General features: G+C 53.3%; 1 protein-coding gene across 2 annotated transcripts in view; it reads right to left on the reverse strand.

The window, feature by feature from the left end:
- Positions 1-4,735: 4,735 nt before the first annotated feature.
- Positions 4,736-17,340, reverse strand: part of PDGFRB (platelet derived growth factor receptor beta) — a 33,407-nt gene continuing 20,802 nt past the window's right edge. For both annotated transcript variants that reach the window (XM_075441518.1, XM_009931732.2), the window contains 13 exons: positions 17,078-17,172; positions 16,653-16,785; positions 16,119-16,223; positions 15,899-16,009; positions 15,371-15,524; positions 13,821-13,987; positions 13,447-13,565; positions 12,103-12,225; positions 10,576-10,687; positions 10,183-10,282; positions 9,960-10,065; positions 9,221-9,459; positions 4,736-8,730 (listed from right to left, as the gene is read on the reverse strand). In XM_075441518.1, the coding sequence (XP_075297633.1) occupies positions 8,580-8,730; positions 9,221-9,459; positions 9,960-10,065; positions 10,183-10,282; positions 10,576-10,687; positions 12,103-12,225; positions 13,447-13,565; positions 13,821-13,987; positions 15,371-15,524; positions 15,899-16,009; positions 16,119-16,223; positions 16,653-16,785; positions 17,078-17,172 (1,715 nt within the window). In that variant the 3' untranslated portion in view covers positions 4,736-8,579. The remainder of the gene's footprint in view (positions 8,731-9,220; positions 9,460-9,959; positions 10,066-10,182; positions 10,283-10,575; positions 10,688-12,102; positions 12,226-13,446; positions 13,566-13,820; positions 13,988-15,370; positions 15,525-15,898; positions 16,010-16,118; positions 16,224-16,652; positions 16,786-17,077; positions 17,173-17,340) is intronic.

Raw genomic sequence — 17,340 nt, forward strand, 5'->3', positions numbered from 1 at the left:
TCTATCTCTGGAGAACCTCACGCTGCAGCAGAAGTTCATCACAGTTCACGGCAGCTCTGGGGTGGGAAATTACAGCCACCACCTGCCAGCGCTGGGAAGGGTGGGGAGGAAGGTCCTGCCTGGGGTGAGCTGGAGGGTTCTGCCTTAGCTACACCCAGCTGCAACCCCATCACTGGGGAGGTGACAGGGACACCGGCTGCGAAACCCAGGCAGAAAGATGGGCTTTCCCAAAATGTCTGCTCAGACGTGGCTGTTGAATCTGCACTGGTGTTGTGGTTTAACCTGGCAGCTGGCAACTGGGCTCCAGACAGCCGCTCGCTCACCCGTCCACGTCCCTGCAGCGGGATGGGGAGGAGAAATGAGCAAAAGGGAAAACTTGTGGGTTGAGATAAAGACAGTTTAATAAGGCAACTTAGGAAATGCTACTACTACGATTAGTAATGACAATGATATTAATGAATATGCAAAATAAACTATATACAATACCATTTTTCTGACCACCTGACAACTGAATTGCAGCTCGAGAAAAAAGTTCAGACTCCTGGCCAAGAGTGGATTCAAACCTCCCAGAAAACTGAAAAGCTGCCAGCCCCCTTCCCGCCCTTCCAATGCCAACCCTCATTCATAAACTGAGCATAGCATCCATGGTGTGGAATATTTCCACTGGCCAACTTTGCTGTCTGTCTGGCCGTGCTCCCTCCCAGCTCCTGCCCACCTGCTCAGTAGGTGGATATAAGAGACTGGGAAAAAGTCCTTGATTTATATCAACTACTGAAAACATCAGTGTTATCGACATTCTTCTACTGAATCCAAAACACAGCAGCTACGGGGAGGAAAGTTTAACTCCATCCCAGCTGAAACCAGGACAACTTGCCATGCAAAGGTGCCAGGCAGAGGAGTGCCCCTCATGCCTCTACAAACTGGAGGGGAATGGGCTTCTCCAATGGGGCAATTAGCAAGGTACCAGCAAGACAAGGTCTTGGGGCCAAGAGATGAGAGCATGGCTGACTGTGCTGGAGATGACTAAGAGTCATGGGAACATGGAGGGAGTGCTCGGTTTTGGCCAGAAGGATGGCTGGAGAGCATGAGGGAGTCCAGAGAGAAGGAAAGGCATCTTTTGGCCAGGGAAGATTTCCTCTCAGCAGTTTTTCCTGGCAGGATGTGGGGAAGAAGAACACAAAGCAGAGGCAGCGTGGTGTGCTGGGGAGTTTCTGCCCAGAGCCGGGGGGCTGTCAAGCGGCTGGGCCGCAGGAGACGTCTGCCTGGTTATTCTTCCTCCTTTTGAGCCAAAGAGGCTTTTTAAAGGATGTTTGTTTCCCTCCTTCTTCTTTTTAAGTTTGGGTTGTTTTTTTCCAGGAACAAATGCCAGCTCAGAGAGAACTGACTCACCAGCGTGAACGAGTATTAAACCAGACAGGTTGAACACAGAGAAGGGAAACAATCTCTCAGCCTCCCTTCTCCTCTTTGAGGAGGGCCCTTGCAGAGTGTCTCTGGTGGCACTGGTCCACAGGTGACACACTGTACACATGCATCCCCAGGCAGGGCTGGGCATACCTGGGGATGCTCAGTGGGACAAGCTGGGGTTCCTCCCTCACTGGTGGCCATCTCTCCTTGCCTGCAGGCTGCACCCCAAATCCTGCGGTTGCAAGCAGCAGCTCGGCCATGGGAGTGCTGCTGGGGCTCCTGTGCCCGAGCAGCCCCGAGAAAGGAACAGGGATGCTCTCAGAGGAGCCGCAGCCTTGCTCTGAGTTGCTTGAAGCCCAGGGATGTCTGTGGAGGCCCCGATGGGCAGGAAGGCGTGCTGGGAGATGGCAGGAGACTTGCTCAGTGCCTGGCTGTGGAGGGGACAGCGGAGGCTGCGGCGAGCCCTGGCTGGGAGCACTGGGAGCTCAGGCTGGTTTCCCAGGCTGGGAACGGGGCTGAGCCATCCCAGCCCTACAGGACCCCTGCACTGAGTGGTGTCACGCCTGCCTGAACTGCCCTGCAGCACTCTGGGGACACAAGTGAAACACCCAGGTCCCCAGTGAGCTGTTGGTACCCAAAGAGCTAAAATCCCCTGTCTGCAGCAGACCAGGATTTGCCTCTGCAGTCTGTGTCTCTGCTGCCCTGAGCTCTTCCACGAGGTGCCTGTCTCATCACTAGAGAGGAGACTTGTTTCGGGGTGGGGTGGAACGTCCTGCTAGGGGTCCCTATGTCTGCCTACTCTTTCCCAGCCCCCTGACCCCTGCTCAGTGCATCCCGATATGCAAAAGGCTTGCCAGGCAGGGATGGGGCAGTGGGAGCCAGCTGGGTTCAGGGCTGAGGTCCACACTTTCCCCCTCCCTGCTTCTCCCCAAGCCTTTGCTGAAGCCTCTCTGGAGACAAGGTGATTTTTTTTTTCCCTGCTGATTCAGCTCCTGGAGAAAAAAGCCCTGTCTGCCTGTGATGGCTGAGCCGTGCCAGGTGACTCAGAGCATATCTGGGGGGAATCAGCCTTCACTGGTCAGGGAGGCTACGAACCTCCTCTCTGGCAAACTGAGCAAAGCCAGGAGCCCAGGATGGGCCATGCTGGAAAGAGGAACCTCACTGGGACTTGGACCTGTCTCCTGCTGCAGCCGGTGCCTCAGGCCTTTGGGTACATGAGGGTTTTCCAGGAGCTGAGGGAGGCACAACTGCTGCCAGCAGTGACTTGCAGTGGGGCTGCATCATACAGCCTGAAGACAGGGTCAACGTTGATATATTTGGTCCTTGGATCATAATCCCCCCTTTGCAGCAACCTCGGGCTTTCCAAGCTCAGCAACCTGGAGTCGTTTTCCAGTTTCACTGCAGCCGGAGAGAGGAGAAACCTTTGGGCTGGACTCAGGAGGTGCCTGTCTCCCATGGGGCTCAGGGACCCTAGGAGAGGTCACCAGGGAAAGGTGATGGGAGGATGAAAGCAGGAGGACCTGAGGCAGTGTGGGGAGCCAGTCCTGTGGGGTTGCATATGTAAAGGGTGTTGGTGAATTCCTCATCCCAGAGGGTGGGGAGGAGAACCCAGCTCGGAGGAGAGCCCGACACGGCACGCTGCTGTGTGGCTCCTGCTGGTGCCCTGCCCCATTGCCACCCCCAGTCTCTCCCACCGCTCCGAGCTGCTCCCAGTGTCCTCTACCCACCTCCTCCCAGTGCAACAAGACCCACAAGCTGGCCAGTTGCCAGAGAGATGGGGCAGATCCTGCCCTGCTCGCAGCCCCTTTTCCTTACCCCGTCTCTGGGCTCAGCTGTTGCCTCGCTGTGCTTCCCCCTGCCTGGCTCCCAGCTTGGCTTTTGCTAAGCACTGGGGTCACGCACAGCGTATTAATGTGCTTAGCCTTCACCCACGACATGGTTAAGCCCCATCGGAGTGGGAGCAACCAAAACCAGGCAAACAAAGGAAGAGAAGGCACTTTGCAAAAAGAAAAACACCTTTATTTTTAAACTCTTTCTTTAGAAATGCATTTGTAAAAGTTTACAGCATAAAAATAATATCTCATGGCTATAGATGTGACATAGTACAAATCCTACAAATACATCTGTAAACCTAGGAAAATGTTAACTCTTTGGTACCTTAGTTTGAACTCTGTTTTTCCTTTGTCCTCAGGATGGTTTCTGACAGACAGCACGGAGGAAGGTGCTGCTTCTGTTCAGAGAGGCTGCAGAGTAACAGCATGATGCCAGCAAGCCAGCACGGCAGGAGAGGGCATGCTTTGGGCAAGCTTTGCAGTTCTGGTGCAATCCACGAAGGAGGAAAGGACAAGAACGATGGGACACGAGTTGGCTTCCCTGCCTCCTCCCACCCCTGCAAGAGTCATCTCTCCAAAGCACTGCTGGAGCTACACTGGAGCAGTTCCCTTTGCCACAGCCAGCTGGATCCATCTAGGCATGTCCTAGAACTTCAGCCCTCTGAGTAAAACATGGGAATTATGCTGGGAACCCAGCAAGCCATGTGCTGGCCCATGAAATCTGATTTTGTAACAATACCTGGCCTGCCTTGGGCAAGTCCTGCAGACAAGATGGTGTCTCCACCGTTATAAGTCAGTGCTGGCTGCTCAGTGTCCAGGCAGGCCTGGGAACTGCTCCAGGAAGGACCGGTGCTGGGCCCAGGAGATACCCAGAGCAGGCGAGGACCTGCAGCTGCCCCAGCTGCTTTCTGCCCATGCAACCGCCCGGGGCACAGGCTGCCAAAAGGCTGCCCAAGGGCAACCTTCATGCTCTCCAAGCAGGAGTGCAGCCAGGCTGTGTCTGAGCTCCCTGGGGCCGGCTTGCCAGCCCACTGCTCTCCTGTCTGCATGGGGAGCCTGTGGTTTGCACTGTGGACTGGCCGCACCGATCCTGGGACCCGAGATAAGCACTGGGACAAACCGGAGCCCTTCCTTGCACCTGTGTGCTGGAGCATGGGGTTTGCCTCCTTAGCACATTAACTGACATCGCATTTTAGAAAAAGCCCCCAAAAGGAGACATCTGTGAAATCCCCCTGTCCGGATCTGCCCAGCTTTACACAGGCAAACCCTGGGCTTCCCCACAGCCAAAACCTAACTCTCTGCCCAGTACCCTGTGCTTGTGGTGCCGTCTCTCCCCCAGCCCAGAGCCCTGACTGGGAAGAAGGGGAAGAGATGTTTCTCGCTTCTGGCTGACTTCCTCCTGGCTGCACATCTGCAGGGCACTTCTGCCTCCCATCCCCGTGGGACGCCGCCACAGCCCCCATGGCAGGTGAACAGAGACAATTTCATCACAAGTAAAGTCCGCTGTGCTCTAGATTTCTTAACACGACACAAACAAACACTAAACATGACACTCTCGCTTAAAAAAACAATAACACGCTCAAACCGAGAAGGACAAAAGGATTAAAATCTGCGCACACGTCAGTCTGAGAAGCATCTTAAACGTGAAAAGGGACACCGAAGTGTCACATTAGTTTCTGGGATATAATTAGGTATGTATGAAATAGTGACTGGCAGTAGGATTATGCATATACTGGTGCTGATAACGATGTAACAGCTGTAGAGTAAAATATGATCTACAAATAAAAGATACTGCACTAGAGATGGGCCCAAGCTGCGGCATGTGTCCCTTTTTGGGGGGGGGCTCAGTTTGGGTCCACCTCTAAATACAAAACCACACCCGAGCAAAAATACTGATCATCGAAACTAAAAACCCAGAGGGACCGGTTCCCTTCAGAATCCCACCAGAGAAATTATGGCTACAAAACTGATGGGCCCAGAACAGCCAACCATTTCTGCTGGCCCTCACCCATCGGGGCCATACAGGGACTGGAATGTCGGCAGCAGAGAGAGAGGGAGCGGGGAGAACTTGTCTGGGAGGGCTGCTGTAAGCCTCAGCCCTGCCAAGACCTCTCTTGGAGGGGAGTTACAGGGCTGCTTAGCAAAACCTGTTGGCTTTGCCCAGCTGCCAGCCTGGCCCCAGCTGAGCAGATCTTCTCGCTGCCGCGGGGGTGCATGCCCTCGCTAAACAGTGATGGGAATAGTTGAGTAAGGACAGGACTGTACGACAAAGTGCAAGACTTGGCCCTTGCAATTGCAGGGCCAAAGACAAATATTTGGTCGTATCTCTCTGAAGTGGAGAATGGTACCATTTTACAAAGAGTCTGGCGTACCTACTTTAAGAAGGAAGAGGGAGGTGGAGTTAGCACCCCATCAGGAGCCAGCACAGGTTTTGAGTCAAAGAGTAATTTCAATAAATCTACAAATGGAACAAAATGCAACAGGCCTCAAAGTGTAGCTAATGCCCAGCTAACAGGACAGGATACCTGAGCTCCCTCATCAGGGAGAAGAAATAGATCTCCTCTTTCAGGACGTTGGAAACTATTTGACAGTGGGAAATTAGTAATTTATTTATTAATTAATCTGTACAAGATGGAGTTTAGTACGGGATTTGTGAAGTAAATAAGCAAATGGCCAAAGGGAGGTTGAGAAGGGGTTAAGTGAAGGGGAAATCTTTGGGCTGGATGGAGGTAGTAAAAGTAGCTCTCTAGGGTTGCTCTTGATGCTAGAAGTATTTAATATTTTTATTAGTCAGTCCAGCCCAAAAATAACAGTTTGTTAACAAAATGTGCTGATGACCCAATGTCTAGAACAGCAGGGAGTATCTTGGTTAGAAATGCTGCAAGAGCGGAAAGACGTAGGTGCTTAGATTGGTCAGAGGATGACTCCAAACTACTAGTATGTTGTGCTGGGAAAAGGCCAACATTAACCAAGCCTACACCAGGCAAGTCAAATCCAGTACAGACCAGAACCATTAATGCCCTATGCGAGGTCTAGACTTGACCTCACCTGGAGTACTGGGTACTTCTGGTCACCTTTGGTAGAGAAGGACAAATTAAAAATGGAGCTGGTGCAGACAGGGGCTATTAGGATGAACCGATGTGCCATCCTATGGGCTCAAGTTGCAGTGACACGGATCCTACCAAGCACCTTACATGTTAGGAAAATAAAGTGGTCTGATCCCAAGCATCTCATGAGTTACTGCTTCTCCGCGGTTAGGATCATTTCACAAGCTGCGGCTGTAGAAGATGGCTCCTTCATCACAAGCAGGAGGAACAGAGCATGGAAAAACAGTTGTCATTCACAGTGTGTTTCCTACGGATGGTGGGGAATCTGACCACATGGGCTGAAAATATACTCCACTGGCTGCCAATAAAAGTGCTATTTCTTATGTTCACATTTTACCAAGGACGTCAGGCCACAAAACATCTACTCCTCTTTTAGCCGCACAAATGGCAGCACTGCACTGATAGACAACTTAAAACAGACGCTGTTTTGCTGGGAATTTCTGGCAGGAGTTTCACATTTAAAAGAATAAAAACTCTCAGTGGGTATGAGGTGGCAGAAACCCAGCAAGATGCTGGCTGAATTTATGAATTTGTAAACCTGCCTGTACTGGTTTTGTAGGAATTACAGGGAGAAGTGCATGAGTAGGGCAATGAAGGGGTTAATGCGAGTGGGGGGCATGCAGTGAACAGAGCTCTGTGCAGGGCAAAACTTCTCCTTTCGGAAAAAAACCTGGCTAGTTTCTATGGTGTCAGAGCTGTAGTTTCTGGGGTCTAGCTTTCATCTCTGCAAAGGTGAGGTTCACCACTGATTTCAAAAGCCAGGTGTTCCTCCTGCTTCGAGTCTCCTCATTCAGGTGCCAGCTGAGAGCACAGTAAGTCCCAGGCCTGCCTGTGAGAAGCAAGGAAGGAGGCTACAAGCAGGAGGAAGGGCTCTGCCCTTCTATTCTTCAAAACACTTTCCAAGAGCGAGGAATCCCCCCCTATTCCTCTTGCTTTGCTTGGTCCCCATGAGACTTCATCTGCAGCCCTGGAAGGCTGCAAGTGGCAGTTCCTGGCCCCTAGAAAGCAGCAGGGTGTGAGACACAGGTCAGCTGTGACCAAAGAACTTCCCAGCCCCTCTCCCTCTCTCTCTTTTGAGGGGTCCCTGGGTTGGTGTTCTGGCATCCTTATTGCTCCCCATAGTCTTGCTACGGCTCAGGAGGGACCGGTGAGACCTCCCACCCTGAGAAAGGGTGTTTGGTTGAACAGTCTATTGAAAGGGAGCCCTTGCTTCCCAATAACGCACAAAGATTTTGCAGCTGGTGGGGCTATAGCATTTCCCAGCAGATGAGCTGGGTTTAGTGGCAGTAGATTAATGAATAGCCGTATTGCTTCCTTATACTGGCCCTGGCTAGTGGATTAATATATTTGTTCCCTTTAAATTTTCAATGGAGAATAATTAGCTTAGTGTCCACACAGAGGACACGAACAACACTGGACTGCCCTCTTTGCTGCTACGACAGAGTCATTGTGAGAGCATTTTGAGTTCCCGGCATGCCCTTGGGGCTCCTGGTGCCATGCTGGGCACAAAAGGGTGCAGAGTGTGACAGCCCCTCTAGGTGGGTGCAGAGCCATGGGTACCTGTAGTGTTTGTGATGCTCTATCCACTGTAGAAGCGCTGTCAAGAAAGGAAAATGATGATTCAGTATCTCTGAGACGCTGGCTGGTCTCTCCAGGTCTTGGCTGTGCTTGAAGGAGAAGCTACCCAATGTACTCTTGAGCTCCAGCAGCTGAAGGTTGGTGTTGCAGGTTCTCTACACCCTAGCAATGGGTTCCAAGCAAATCATATGTCCCGGTGGCATTTCACAGAACCACGGTGTGGCTGAGACCATCAGAGAAGTGCTGGTGCAGAGGAGATGAAACTCATTGCCATGGAGGGGGAAGAGGCTGGAGTATCATCTTAGCAATGCAGAAAGTGGTGTCTCTTGTGGAGATCCAACCCACGTCTTCCACTTGAAAAGAAGATGTTGGTCTGTGAGATGTCTCCCTCCTGCAGTGGTTTGATCACTGAGGAGGATGTGGCAGTGATCTGGAAGGTTGCTGGCAGTGAGCCACCTCTTTGTAAGGGGGAAGGGGCTGGCAATGGGGATAAGTCTTTAATTCCCCATGCAGCACTGGGAGCTGGGAGGAAAGGAGGAATGCTGGGACAGGTGGGGATGTCCCAGTGTACAAGTGCAAAGCACGGCTCTCCGCTGTGTCTGGGTCAGCCCCTCAGCTGATCTTGCCGTGGGGAGATGCAGAGTCAGCCCAGCTCTGACTACAGGAAACTCTCCTCCACCTCTTGGTGCCCTGTGGTCGGCTCCTGGCAGCCTGGCTGTGGGTCGGATTCCTGCTCCTCATCCTGCCGGAGGCCCAGAGGGCTGTCACAGGATATTGTAGATGATGTGTTGGCCTCATTCAACATAGAGCTGAAGGGAGACAAGGAGGAGAGATAAATGAGTGCCTTGTCCCAAGTCTTCTGGCGAAAGAGGATTCCCAATAGTTGAGAAGCACAGCAGTCTCCTGGCAGCCCCAGTCTATCTGAGTAGCTTTCCACAGGGGAACAGACAATATCACTTGGGTCTGTCAGCCCTCAAACACAACATACACCCAGTTGCGCGCTGTGGACCGTGTGCCCCAGTGTGCTCTACTCCTTGTAAGTGGGGTCTCTTGATGTTCCCAGCTGATGTAAGGGGACACGACACCCTATCTGAGCTTGCACCCCAGCTACTCTGGTTCATCTTCATCCCTGCAGGCTCATGGGAGGTCACAGCACCTCAGATGGGTATGACACTGCCCTCCTTCTCTCCTGGTATACCCACCCCTGGTCTGTCCCACAGCAAAGTGTCCCCATTTTCTCCTGAGGCCCTCATCTGGGCAGTCAGGGGATGCGACAATATTCAGAAGTGATGTTTTTACCTGGCCCGGCTGATGGAGGCCTCCTGAGGGAGATCGCAGATTGCCTCAGGTTTGGGGTCGGGAAGAGGGATGATATAATCGTTCTCGCCCCCGTTCTGGTGCACGGACGTGTAGAGGATGCTGTTGGTGGGGGAGCTGGGAGTGAGCCTGGCGTTGTTCAGCCCAGGGACTGTGGGTCTTGTGCGGACAACAGCGGGGTGGTCACTCTTCATGAACTCTTCATCCACCTGCTGGTACCTCTGCTCTCGCAGGGCAGGTTACCAAAGAAACGGGAAGGTCTTGTGAGTGGAGAAAGTGCACTTGTGTTGTATTTGCTTTCCCTGTCCGATAGGCTTTTTCTAGTGGGGCTGGCATCTTCTACCCAAGTTCAGCTACCCTGACTCCACCAAAGACAGGTCATGAACATTTCCTACGGGAGAGATCAGGGGCACACCTCCACAGTTCCAATACTGAACAGTTGGAGGTAGGTTTTGATCTCCTGCCAGTTCTGTTTTCTGCAGTTGCTGAGGCACCAGGTGCCTGTCTGGCAATGCCAGTTGTCTCAGCAATGTCCGCAGGATGTGCAAACCTCCCTCAATGACTGTTCAAACAAACGCAGCCTTACTCACAGCAAAATCCTCTGGCACAGCAGCACTAAAAACTGGTCTCCAAACCCCGACTGAGGCCCTAACCAAGGCAGTATCCTCCACAGAGCAGTGAACCTCCTCTGTCCATCCAGCACGGGGTCCTTTGAACATACCTTTCTGTAGCAATCCACCAAGAGGTTTCCCATAAGCACCACCAGCTGTGAGAAGGACGGTCTGATCTCAAACTTCTCCTCCCAGCACTTCTGCATGATATCGTAGCTAACAAGGGAAGAGAGAGCACTCCGGTGAGTTGGTGGGTTGGGAAAACAGAGGCAGAAATGCTTCTGTAGTTTGTGTAGGGCAGGTCCAGTGCAAACGTGTACGGGCAGCACTTACATTTCATCAGAGGCGTGGGTGGGTTTGGACATCCGATAGCCACGTTTAATGGCGTTATAGAACTGTTCGTTCATAGGCAGTTCGGGGTATGGAGTTCCCCCTGGATGTAAAAGGAGAGCAGGAAATCAGGCTAGTGGATTGCCTACCACCCCCATGTCAACATGTATTTCACACCACCATTTCCTTTCTTCTTTACCTTTCCTGTTTCATTTCAGTTCCAAATGGCAACGTCAGCATGGGAAAGAAGGAGACAGGGAATGAAGTGCTACTCTGATGCTGGTAAAGTTGGGACTTGGGGATTAAAAATCGGTTTCTACTCTCTCAGTTTGGGAAGGGATCCTGCTAACATGCTATCAGACCTACGGACACCACTATGATCTCCAGGGCACTTACCTAGAGTGAATATCTCCCACAGGAGAATCCCAAAGGACCACACATCGCTCAGGGTAGTGTAGAGGTTGTTGAAGATGCTCTCTGGAGCCATCCACTTTAGGGGCAAGAAGGTCTGAGAGGAAAAAGGTGGAACAAGAAGAGTCAGCTACATCTACAGCTCTCGTTTCAACAGGTGAGAGCCTGGCACCCAAGTTACAGAGAGGACCCTTCAGAGCTGCCCGTCAGCCCAACACATCTGCTCACATCTGCTGTCAGCCACTTGTTGAAGGGACCAGTGTCCTCTTTCCTTGTGCAGGTTGAACCCAGCAGGCAAGAGGAAAGAGTCTGTGTGCTATGCCTGTTTCCATCACTATCTGCCATGGTGAACTGCCATGGTGTGTGTTCTCGGTTCCTTGGTTCTTGGGGAGTCCACTGACTTGCACAACATGACCACAGCACTCCTGAAGGGAGTCCAGGCCTGTCTGGACTTCGGAAGCCTGAGACCAGGCTGGAGAGGGCTATGGGATGATCAGAAAAAAGTCAAACATCCAGCTGCTCTTACTCGCACAGTGTGATACACAGAAAGGGGCTTCACTTGGCCAGCTTGTATGCAGCACTGGCTGTGCTGTTCCTGGGATTCGCTTGCACAATGAATACCAAAATAATCTCCAGAAAGAATCGCAAAGGGGCCCAGTTTCATTTCCCATTTTGGAAGGAAAATCAGCTATGCCAAGGCTGGACTGGAGAACCCCAGCCCCTCTGCAGGAGAGTCTCCCTGCCCAGGTACTGAGTGCCTGCCTGCCATCCCATGCAAATGGGACAAAGCAGAAGAGAAGTTAAGTAGTTCATAGAGTAGATGAAGATTGGGGTTTGAGGGGCCTGGCTCCACTCTCAGCTCCCCAGCCTCAGTTTCTCTGTCTGGGAATTACATGGCCTGCTTTGCTTGGGGTTGCATGTTCCCAAATGCCCCAGGGCAGAAGTGGACATGCTGTTGAAGTCACAGGGGAGATTCTGGGGAAGCTCAATTACAGCCTCATCCTCTCCTGCCTCGAGAGATTGGAGACGTCTTTCTGGAAAGCAGTTGCTTGCAGGAAAACGCTTCCTCTTACCCTGTGGTCTAGTGGTTAGAGCAGAAGTCTGTGAACCTCTTCCCAGAGTGGCCAGTGACTCACTGCAGTACTGCCAAGCTCCCTAACTTTGCACTCCTCCTGCCTGCAGCTCAGGACCAGACTCAGAGCCGCGCAGGGAGGGGATGGACTACTGCTACCAGTGATGGGTTGTACAGGGGACAATCCTTAGTTTTGCTGCTTCTGCTGCCCAGGTTCTTCTGCAAGAGCCTGGAGACATGGGCATGCAATTCTGCTACTCCACAGCATGCAGAGCACAGCAGGGGCAGGATGGCTGGCTGTTGACACCATCTTCTGGGAGTCCTGCCCTGTCACCACTCCTGGACACAACGATGGACAGGCGTCTCACCGGGGGAGCATGTAAGGGGTACCAGGACCAGAGTCAAGGGAAGATGGGTCTTGCACAGCTCCTGGTACTTACGCTGCCTTTGGAGATATAGTTGGAATCCCTCATGATGTCCCTTGCCAGGCCAAAGTCGCAGATCTTCACCAGCTTCCCCTCACAGATGAGGACATTCCTGGCAGCCAGGTCACGATGCACACACTGAGGGGAGAGGCAGGGCACAGTCACCGCGAGGGGCCCTCAGACAGCCCGAGGAAGCAGCCCAGCTCCAGAACTAGCCCATTCCTGGGGCTGCAGGGGCAGGAGTCACCTCGCATCGTTTGAGCAATCCCCTCCACCTTAGGGACAACCATGGCTCAAAGCCACTAGCAGAGCTACCACACTTCTGCTGCTCACCTGGACTGCTAACCCTGTGACCACAGCAGGCATACAACTCTGGCAAGGGCAGTTTGAACAGCCCAGTAGAGAGGGGATTGCCAGGACCCAACCCAGCAAGGAGGCTGAGGGGCTGGCAAGGAGGGCATGTCTCCATCTCCGTCTGGACAATTCAACCCAGCAGTCTGAAGACATCAGAGTTACACCAGCCTAGCTTGTGCCTCCTGGTTTGCCAGCATGTTGAATGTTTTCCATATGAATAGCCCTGAGGTTTCCTCAAGACCCTGCCAGACCCTACCAGCAAGCATGGTGATGTAACACCACTGTGAAGTGTGACTCTGGGAAGCTGTGGGAAGGTGAGAGCTCCTCTTCTGCTCTCCATGGGGGAGCGCTGACCATGCACTTTTGGGGATCAGGCTGGCTGGCTGGAGGCAGAGAGCCAGGAATTTCTCTCTGCACGTCAGTGATGCCATCCCTACCCATTCCCTTAGCTCTGCCCTGTGTGATGTTTCACACAGTCCAATTATATTACTGCCTGCCCTGGGCTAAGCCAGACCTTAGGAAATCCCAGATCCTAGTCTTCTGTGGTGGCTTAATTTCCACTGAACAAGCACTTCTGATGAGGCCTGGGGGGTTCAGAGCACGTGGTGCAATAGGGATGTCCAAGCAGAGTCGTAGCTCTGCTGCAGAGTGCCTTGTGCTGTAGCACAGGGAGGTTGTCACTGTCTGGTCATCCCAGTAAACAGGGATGATATAACACTGCAGCTGGGCTGCACATGGCTTGGGAGGAGCTCAGAGTCAGGGAATCTGAGGTCTGAAGCTTGGTCTAAGCCAGAGCTAGCTGTCACGTGCAAATATAGTCATGCTGATCCCCAGGACTGTGTTGCCAAAGAGAAGTGGTCAGCAGCTCTTCAATTGCACGGCCACTTCTCCCACGAGGAGGTTGGCATGGATAGAGGGACAGTGAGCAGAAGCTGACCACAGGACACAGCAGAGCCTTGTTGGCCTCCGCTGCTGCGGGCACCGCAGACCAGCCGGCATACGTACGTTTTTGGAAGCCAGGAACTCCATCCCATTGGCCACCTGGAAGCTGAAGCCCACCAAGTCCATGTAGCTGAGGAGTGGGGACTCATTTATCAGCGTCACCCGGTCTGTTCTTTCAGGAGCTGGAGGGCAAGCGGAGATGGGTGTTGGCATTACTCAGCACACTTGTGGCCTGCCCACCAGTGGAAGGACCCACGGGAGATTGCTCTGCCTCCAGCAACAAAGGGACAGAGCCAGGAGCTCCCATTGCAAGGGCGTCTGCCGCCACTGCTGGACTCGTCCCAGAAGTGATCTTTACAGTGTGTGCCTCTGCAAGCACAGGCATCCAGAGCCCAAAGTGCAAGCACCTCTCCCTCCTGCTGTGGCTGAGCTGTTACCTGACGGGGAATAGCTGTCCAGCTCGTACGGGGTGCCGTAGTTAGAGGACTCGATGTCAGCGTACTTGACTTCACCCTTCATGTCAGACATGGGCACATAATCCAGGGAGTCATCCTTGCTCATGTCCATGTAGCCCCCGTCGCTCTCCACAGACAAGGAGAGGTGACTGTGGGGGGAAGCAAAGAGGTTGTTCAGATCCAGAGGAGAGGAGGAGATGCAGGTGATGAGATCAATGGTTTGCGGGACTGCCGCTCCTGAATCCTCAGTGCCAGCACTGAAATGCCCCACACAGCAGGGAAAGAAGCCCTGCATCATACATGCAGAGAAGTGCAAATGGCACTGGAGACCTCCTTCCAGCACGTAACAGCTCAGGTGGCCTCAGTGCTAGCTTTGAACAACCTTGCCATATTGCCCTGCGGGTCTCCAAGCGTCCTTTCCCACAGGCTGAATATCTCGTATTCATCTCCCCTGGCAGAGCACAGGCAGCACTGGGGAGGGCAGGAAGGGGAGCCAGGGCCATGCAGCTCCACAGGCGCCCACAGGGCAGGAGGGCAGGAGACCCAAGCCAGAGTGGGCAGGAGAAACCCTTCACGTTGCTTGTGCATGTTCCTACGCTGTCCAGGACTGGCCTGGAGAAGGCTGAACTGAGCAGGCAGGACACCACCCTCTGTCCACAGTTAAACCTTTGGAATGTTTGATCAGCAAACATCTGTACCCTTGAGCACCTCTCTCTAGAGTGAGCAACAACTGTATCTGGGAAGCAGCATCTTGAGGCCTTCCACGTGATGGTGCTGGCCATGAGAAATGTCCTGCATGGCCAGGGCTGTGGGGCACGTCCCTGCGGGCTTGGGAGACTGTGCTTAGTGCTTAGGAGGATCTCAGCTGCCTTCAAGCAGAAAGTGCAGGGGGCAGCTGGGCTGATGTCCTAACACCGCTCTATTTTACTATTGTTTTGGCGTGCTGGAAGGAAATGCTGCTTTCTAACTTCCCATGGGACTGTTTCTCTGCGCTGATGTGCCTGCATCCCTCACAGCTGGGAACCAGACGAAGGACAATTTCCCTTTCCTTGTAGCACCTCTTGTGCAATTGCACTCCTGCTAGCACTTCTCCCTTAGGCTCGGTAGCAACACAACCTGCCCTAAAAACGCAGACCTGAGGTCTCCAAGGGTTAAGACATGCTGGGAAACCCAACAACTCTGTACTCCATGCATAGCTATGGTTATGCCGATAAAGTTAACGATGCCAGGGAATATTCCCAACTGTCATGGAGCAGCTGGTGTGTGTGCTAGCAAACTCAGCCTCCAGGACACACAGATTGCCTCTGCTAACTCCCCATCTGCCAGGAGCTGTTTGGAGGTGGCTGGCTGGCACATGGGCTGGTCTCACAAGGTAACGGAGCAGCCAGCTGTGCCCCAGTGCTGGGCCAGCATTTATTTTAGTGGTCTGGAGGAAAGGTAGGTATCGTCCCTAGCAGTACGAGCCTTCCTCATCGGTGGGAGATAGGATGGGAGAGGCACCAGGGAGGAGGAGAGTGGTGCTTTCCAGGTACCTCTGCACGTGGTCGTCCTTGACTGTGTTCCCATACACCTCTGCCTCCCGCCGGGCCTTCTCCCCGTAGGACTGCAGGAAGGTGTGCTTGTTGCGGTGCAGGTAGTCCACCAGGTCCCCGTAGCGGCAGTACTCGGTGATGATATAGATGGGTCCTGGTGGGAGAGAGCATGGGTGTCAGCCCCGCCTCAGCCCCACTCACTCCCCGGGGCAGCAAATTTTGTCCCACAGGGACGTCATTGGATTGTGGGACATCTAGGCAGGGACAGAGGGAAAAGACGCCTTTCTGGTACCAAGCATTTTTGGAATTTGAAATTTGTATTTGGGGAGGGAGGTGGGGGTTAACATGCCTTCTCAGTTTTCACCAGGTTGGAAAGAAAAGCTTTCAGAGCCACACAAGGCTTTCCTAAGGGAAGGGTGAATCATTCAGAACCACAAAAGAGGAATTATTCTCTCTGAGGACAGTTCTCTTCCTCAGCACAGCCCAGGGCAGCAGGGAGAGGAGACAAGGCACCCAGGGCTCAGCTACCTCCTTTGGTGCAGGCCCCCAGCAAGTTGACGATGTTGAGGTGAGGACCCAGGTGGCTCATGATCTTCAGCTCAGACATGAGAGCTTGCTTCTCGCTGCTCCGGGCGGTGGCTGTTGGGGAGAGCTGGTGTGAATGGCAGGGCAAGGATGGGAGTGCATGAGCACTGTTTGGCCTTGCAGCATTTGGGTGGGGGAAAGGGATGGTGTGGGGGCAACTCACACTTGAGCATTTTGACTGCTACTTTCATGGTGGACTGCGAATGGCTCAGGCCATGGGCTGTTGCCTCCACCACACGTCCGAAGGCACCGGAGCCAAGAGTGCGCCCTGCAAGAAACAGTGAGGTGACAAAGTTGGCGCTGGTCGTCGAGGAGAGGTGAAGAGAGGAGCTTGGAAAAGACAACTCTCCTGTCTGAAAGCACACCAGCCTTGCTGCAGTCATCCTGGTGGGCATGGAGATAGTCATGAGCTATGATGTTTGTGGCTCGGGTTGGTTTCCATCTGACTAGGAATGGAAGAAGCTGCCAGCTTCAAGACAGGATAGCCAGGAATAACCCAGTGCTTCATGCCAAAGGGGGCAGCTGGCCTCCCACTGTGGTCCCAGATGGTCCCCCTGTCCCACGACAACATTGTATCACCGGGGATCTCTGTGCCTTTTCTGGGTTGGTCTCATTTGGAGATGCCAAACCCTAAACCTATCACTCCCAGACAGCCAGGACCCCAGGGGTCCATCAGTGGGACCTGCAGAGCCTTTACCTAACACCAGCTTGTCCCTGGGCACCTCCCAGCTGGAGTCGTAAGGGAGCTGCATGGGATCCACGTAGATGTACTCGTGCCCATCGGAGCTGACTGACTCAATCACCTTCCAGCGGATTTCATAACGAGGTTTCTGGAAAGGGGAGCAAAGGGAAAAGAGAGATCTGAGAGGCTGAGGGTCGGAGAGGGGATGGGTGGCGTGGATGAGCTTTGTTACGGAGTCTTTGGTCCCTTCAGCCATTGCCTCATTCCCTGTCTAGCCTACAGACACCAGGGACATCCCAAGATTGATGGAGACCCGTGGTCCCTGGCATGAGTGGGACATCATCAAGCCCATGCCAGCAGGAGCTCACAGCTTTACTCCTCCCATCCACCCTAATGCAGGGGTAGCATTGTGGCATGCTGGGAGCGCTCTCCTCTTTTACCTTCTGCCACAGGACGATCAGGATGATCAGGGAGATGACGGTGAGGACCAGCAAGGCCAGGATGACAGAGATGATGACCACCTTGAATGGTAAGGCTACAATGATAACAGGGATAGTAGTCAGAATCCTGCACCTCTGCATGGCCTCAGTACCCTGGGGAAAGGAGGGGACAGCAGCACAGAGGGGTCCCTGCACCCTTCCCTTTCCCTCCTCTAGCCACTGTTCCCCTCCTGATACAAGCCTCCCTCCCCAGACATCAACCT

Source organism: Opisthocomus hoazin, chromosome 22, assembly GCF_030867145.1.
Source record: "Opisthocomus hoazin isolate bOpiHoa1 chromosome 22, bOpiHoa1.hap1, whole genome shotgun sequence".
NCBI classification, from domain to species: domain Eukaryota; kingdom Metazoa; phylum Chordata; class Aves; order Opisthocomiformes; family Opisthocomidae; genus Opisthocomus; species Opisthocomus hoazin.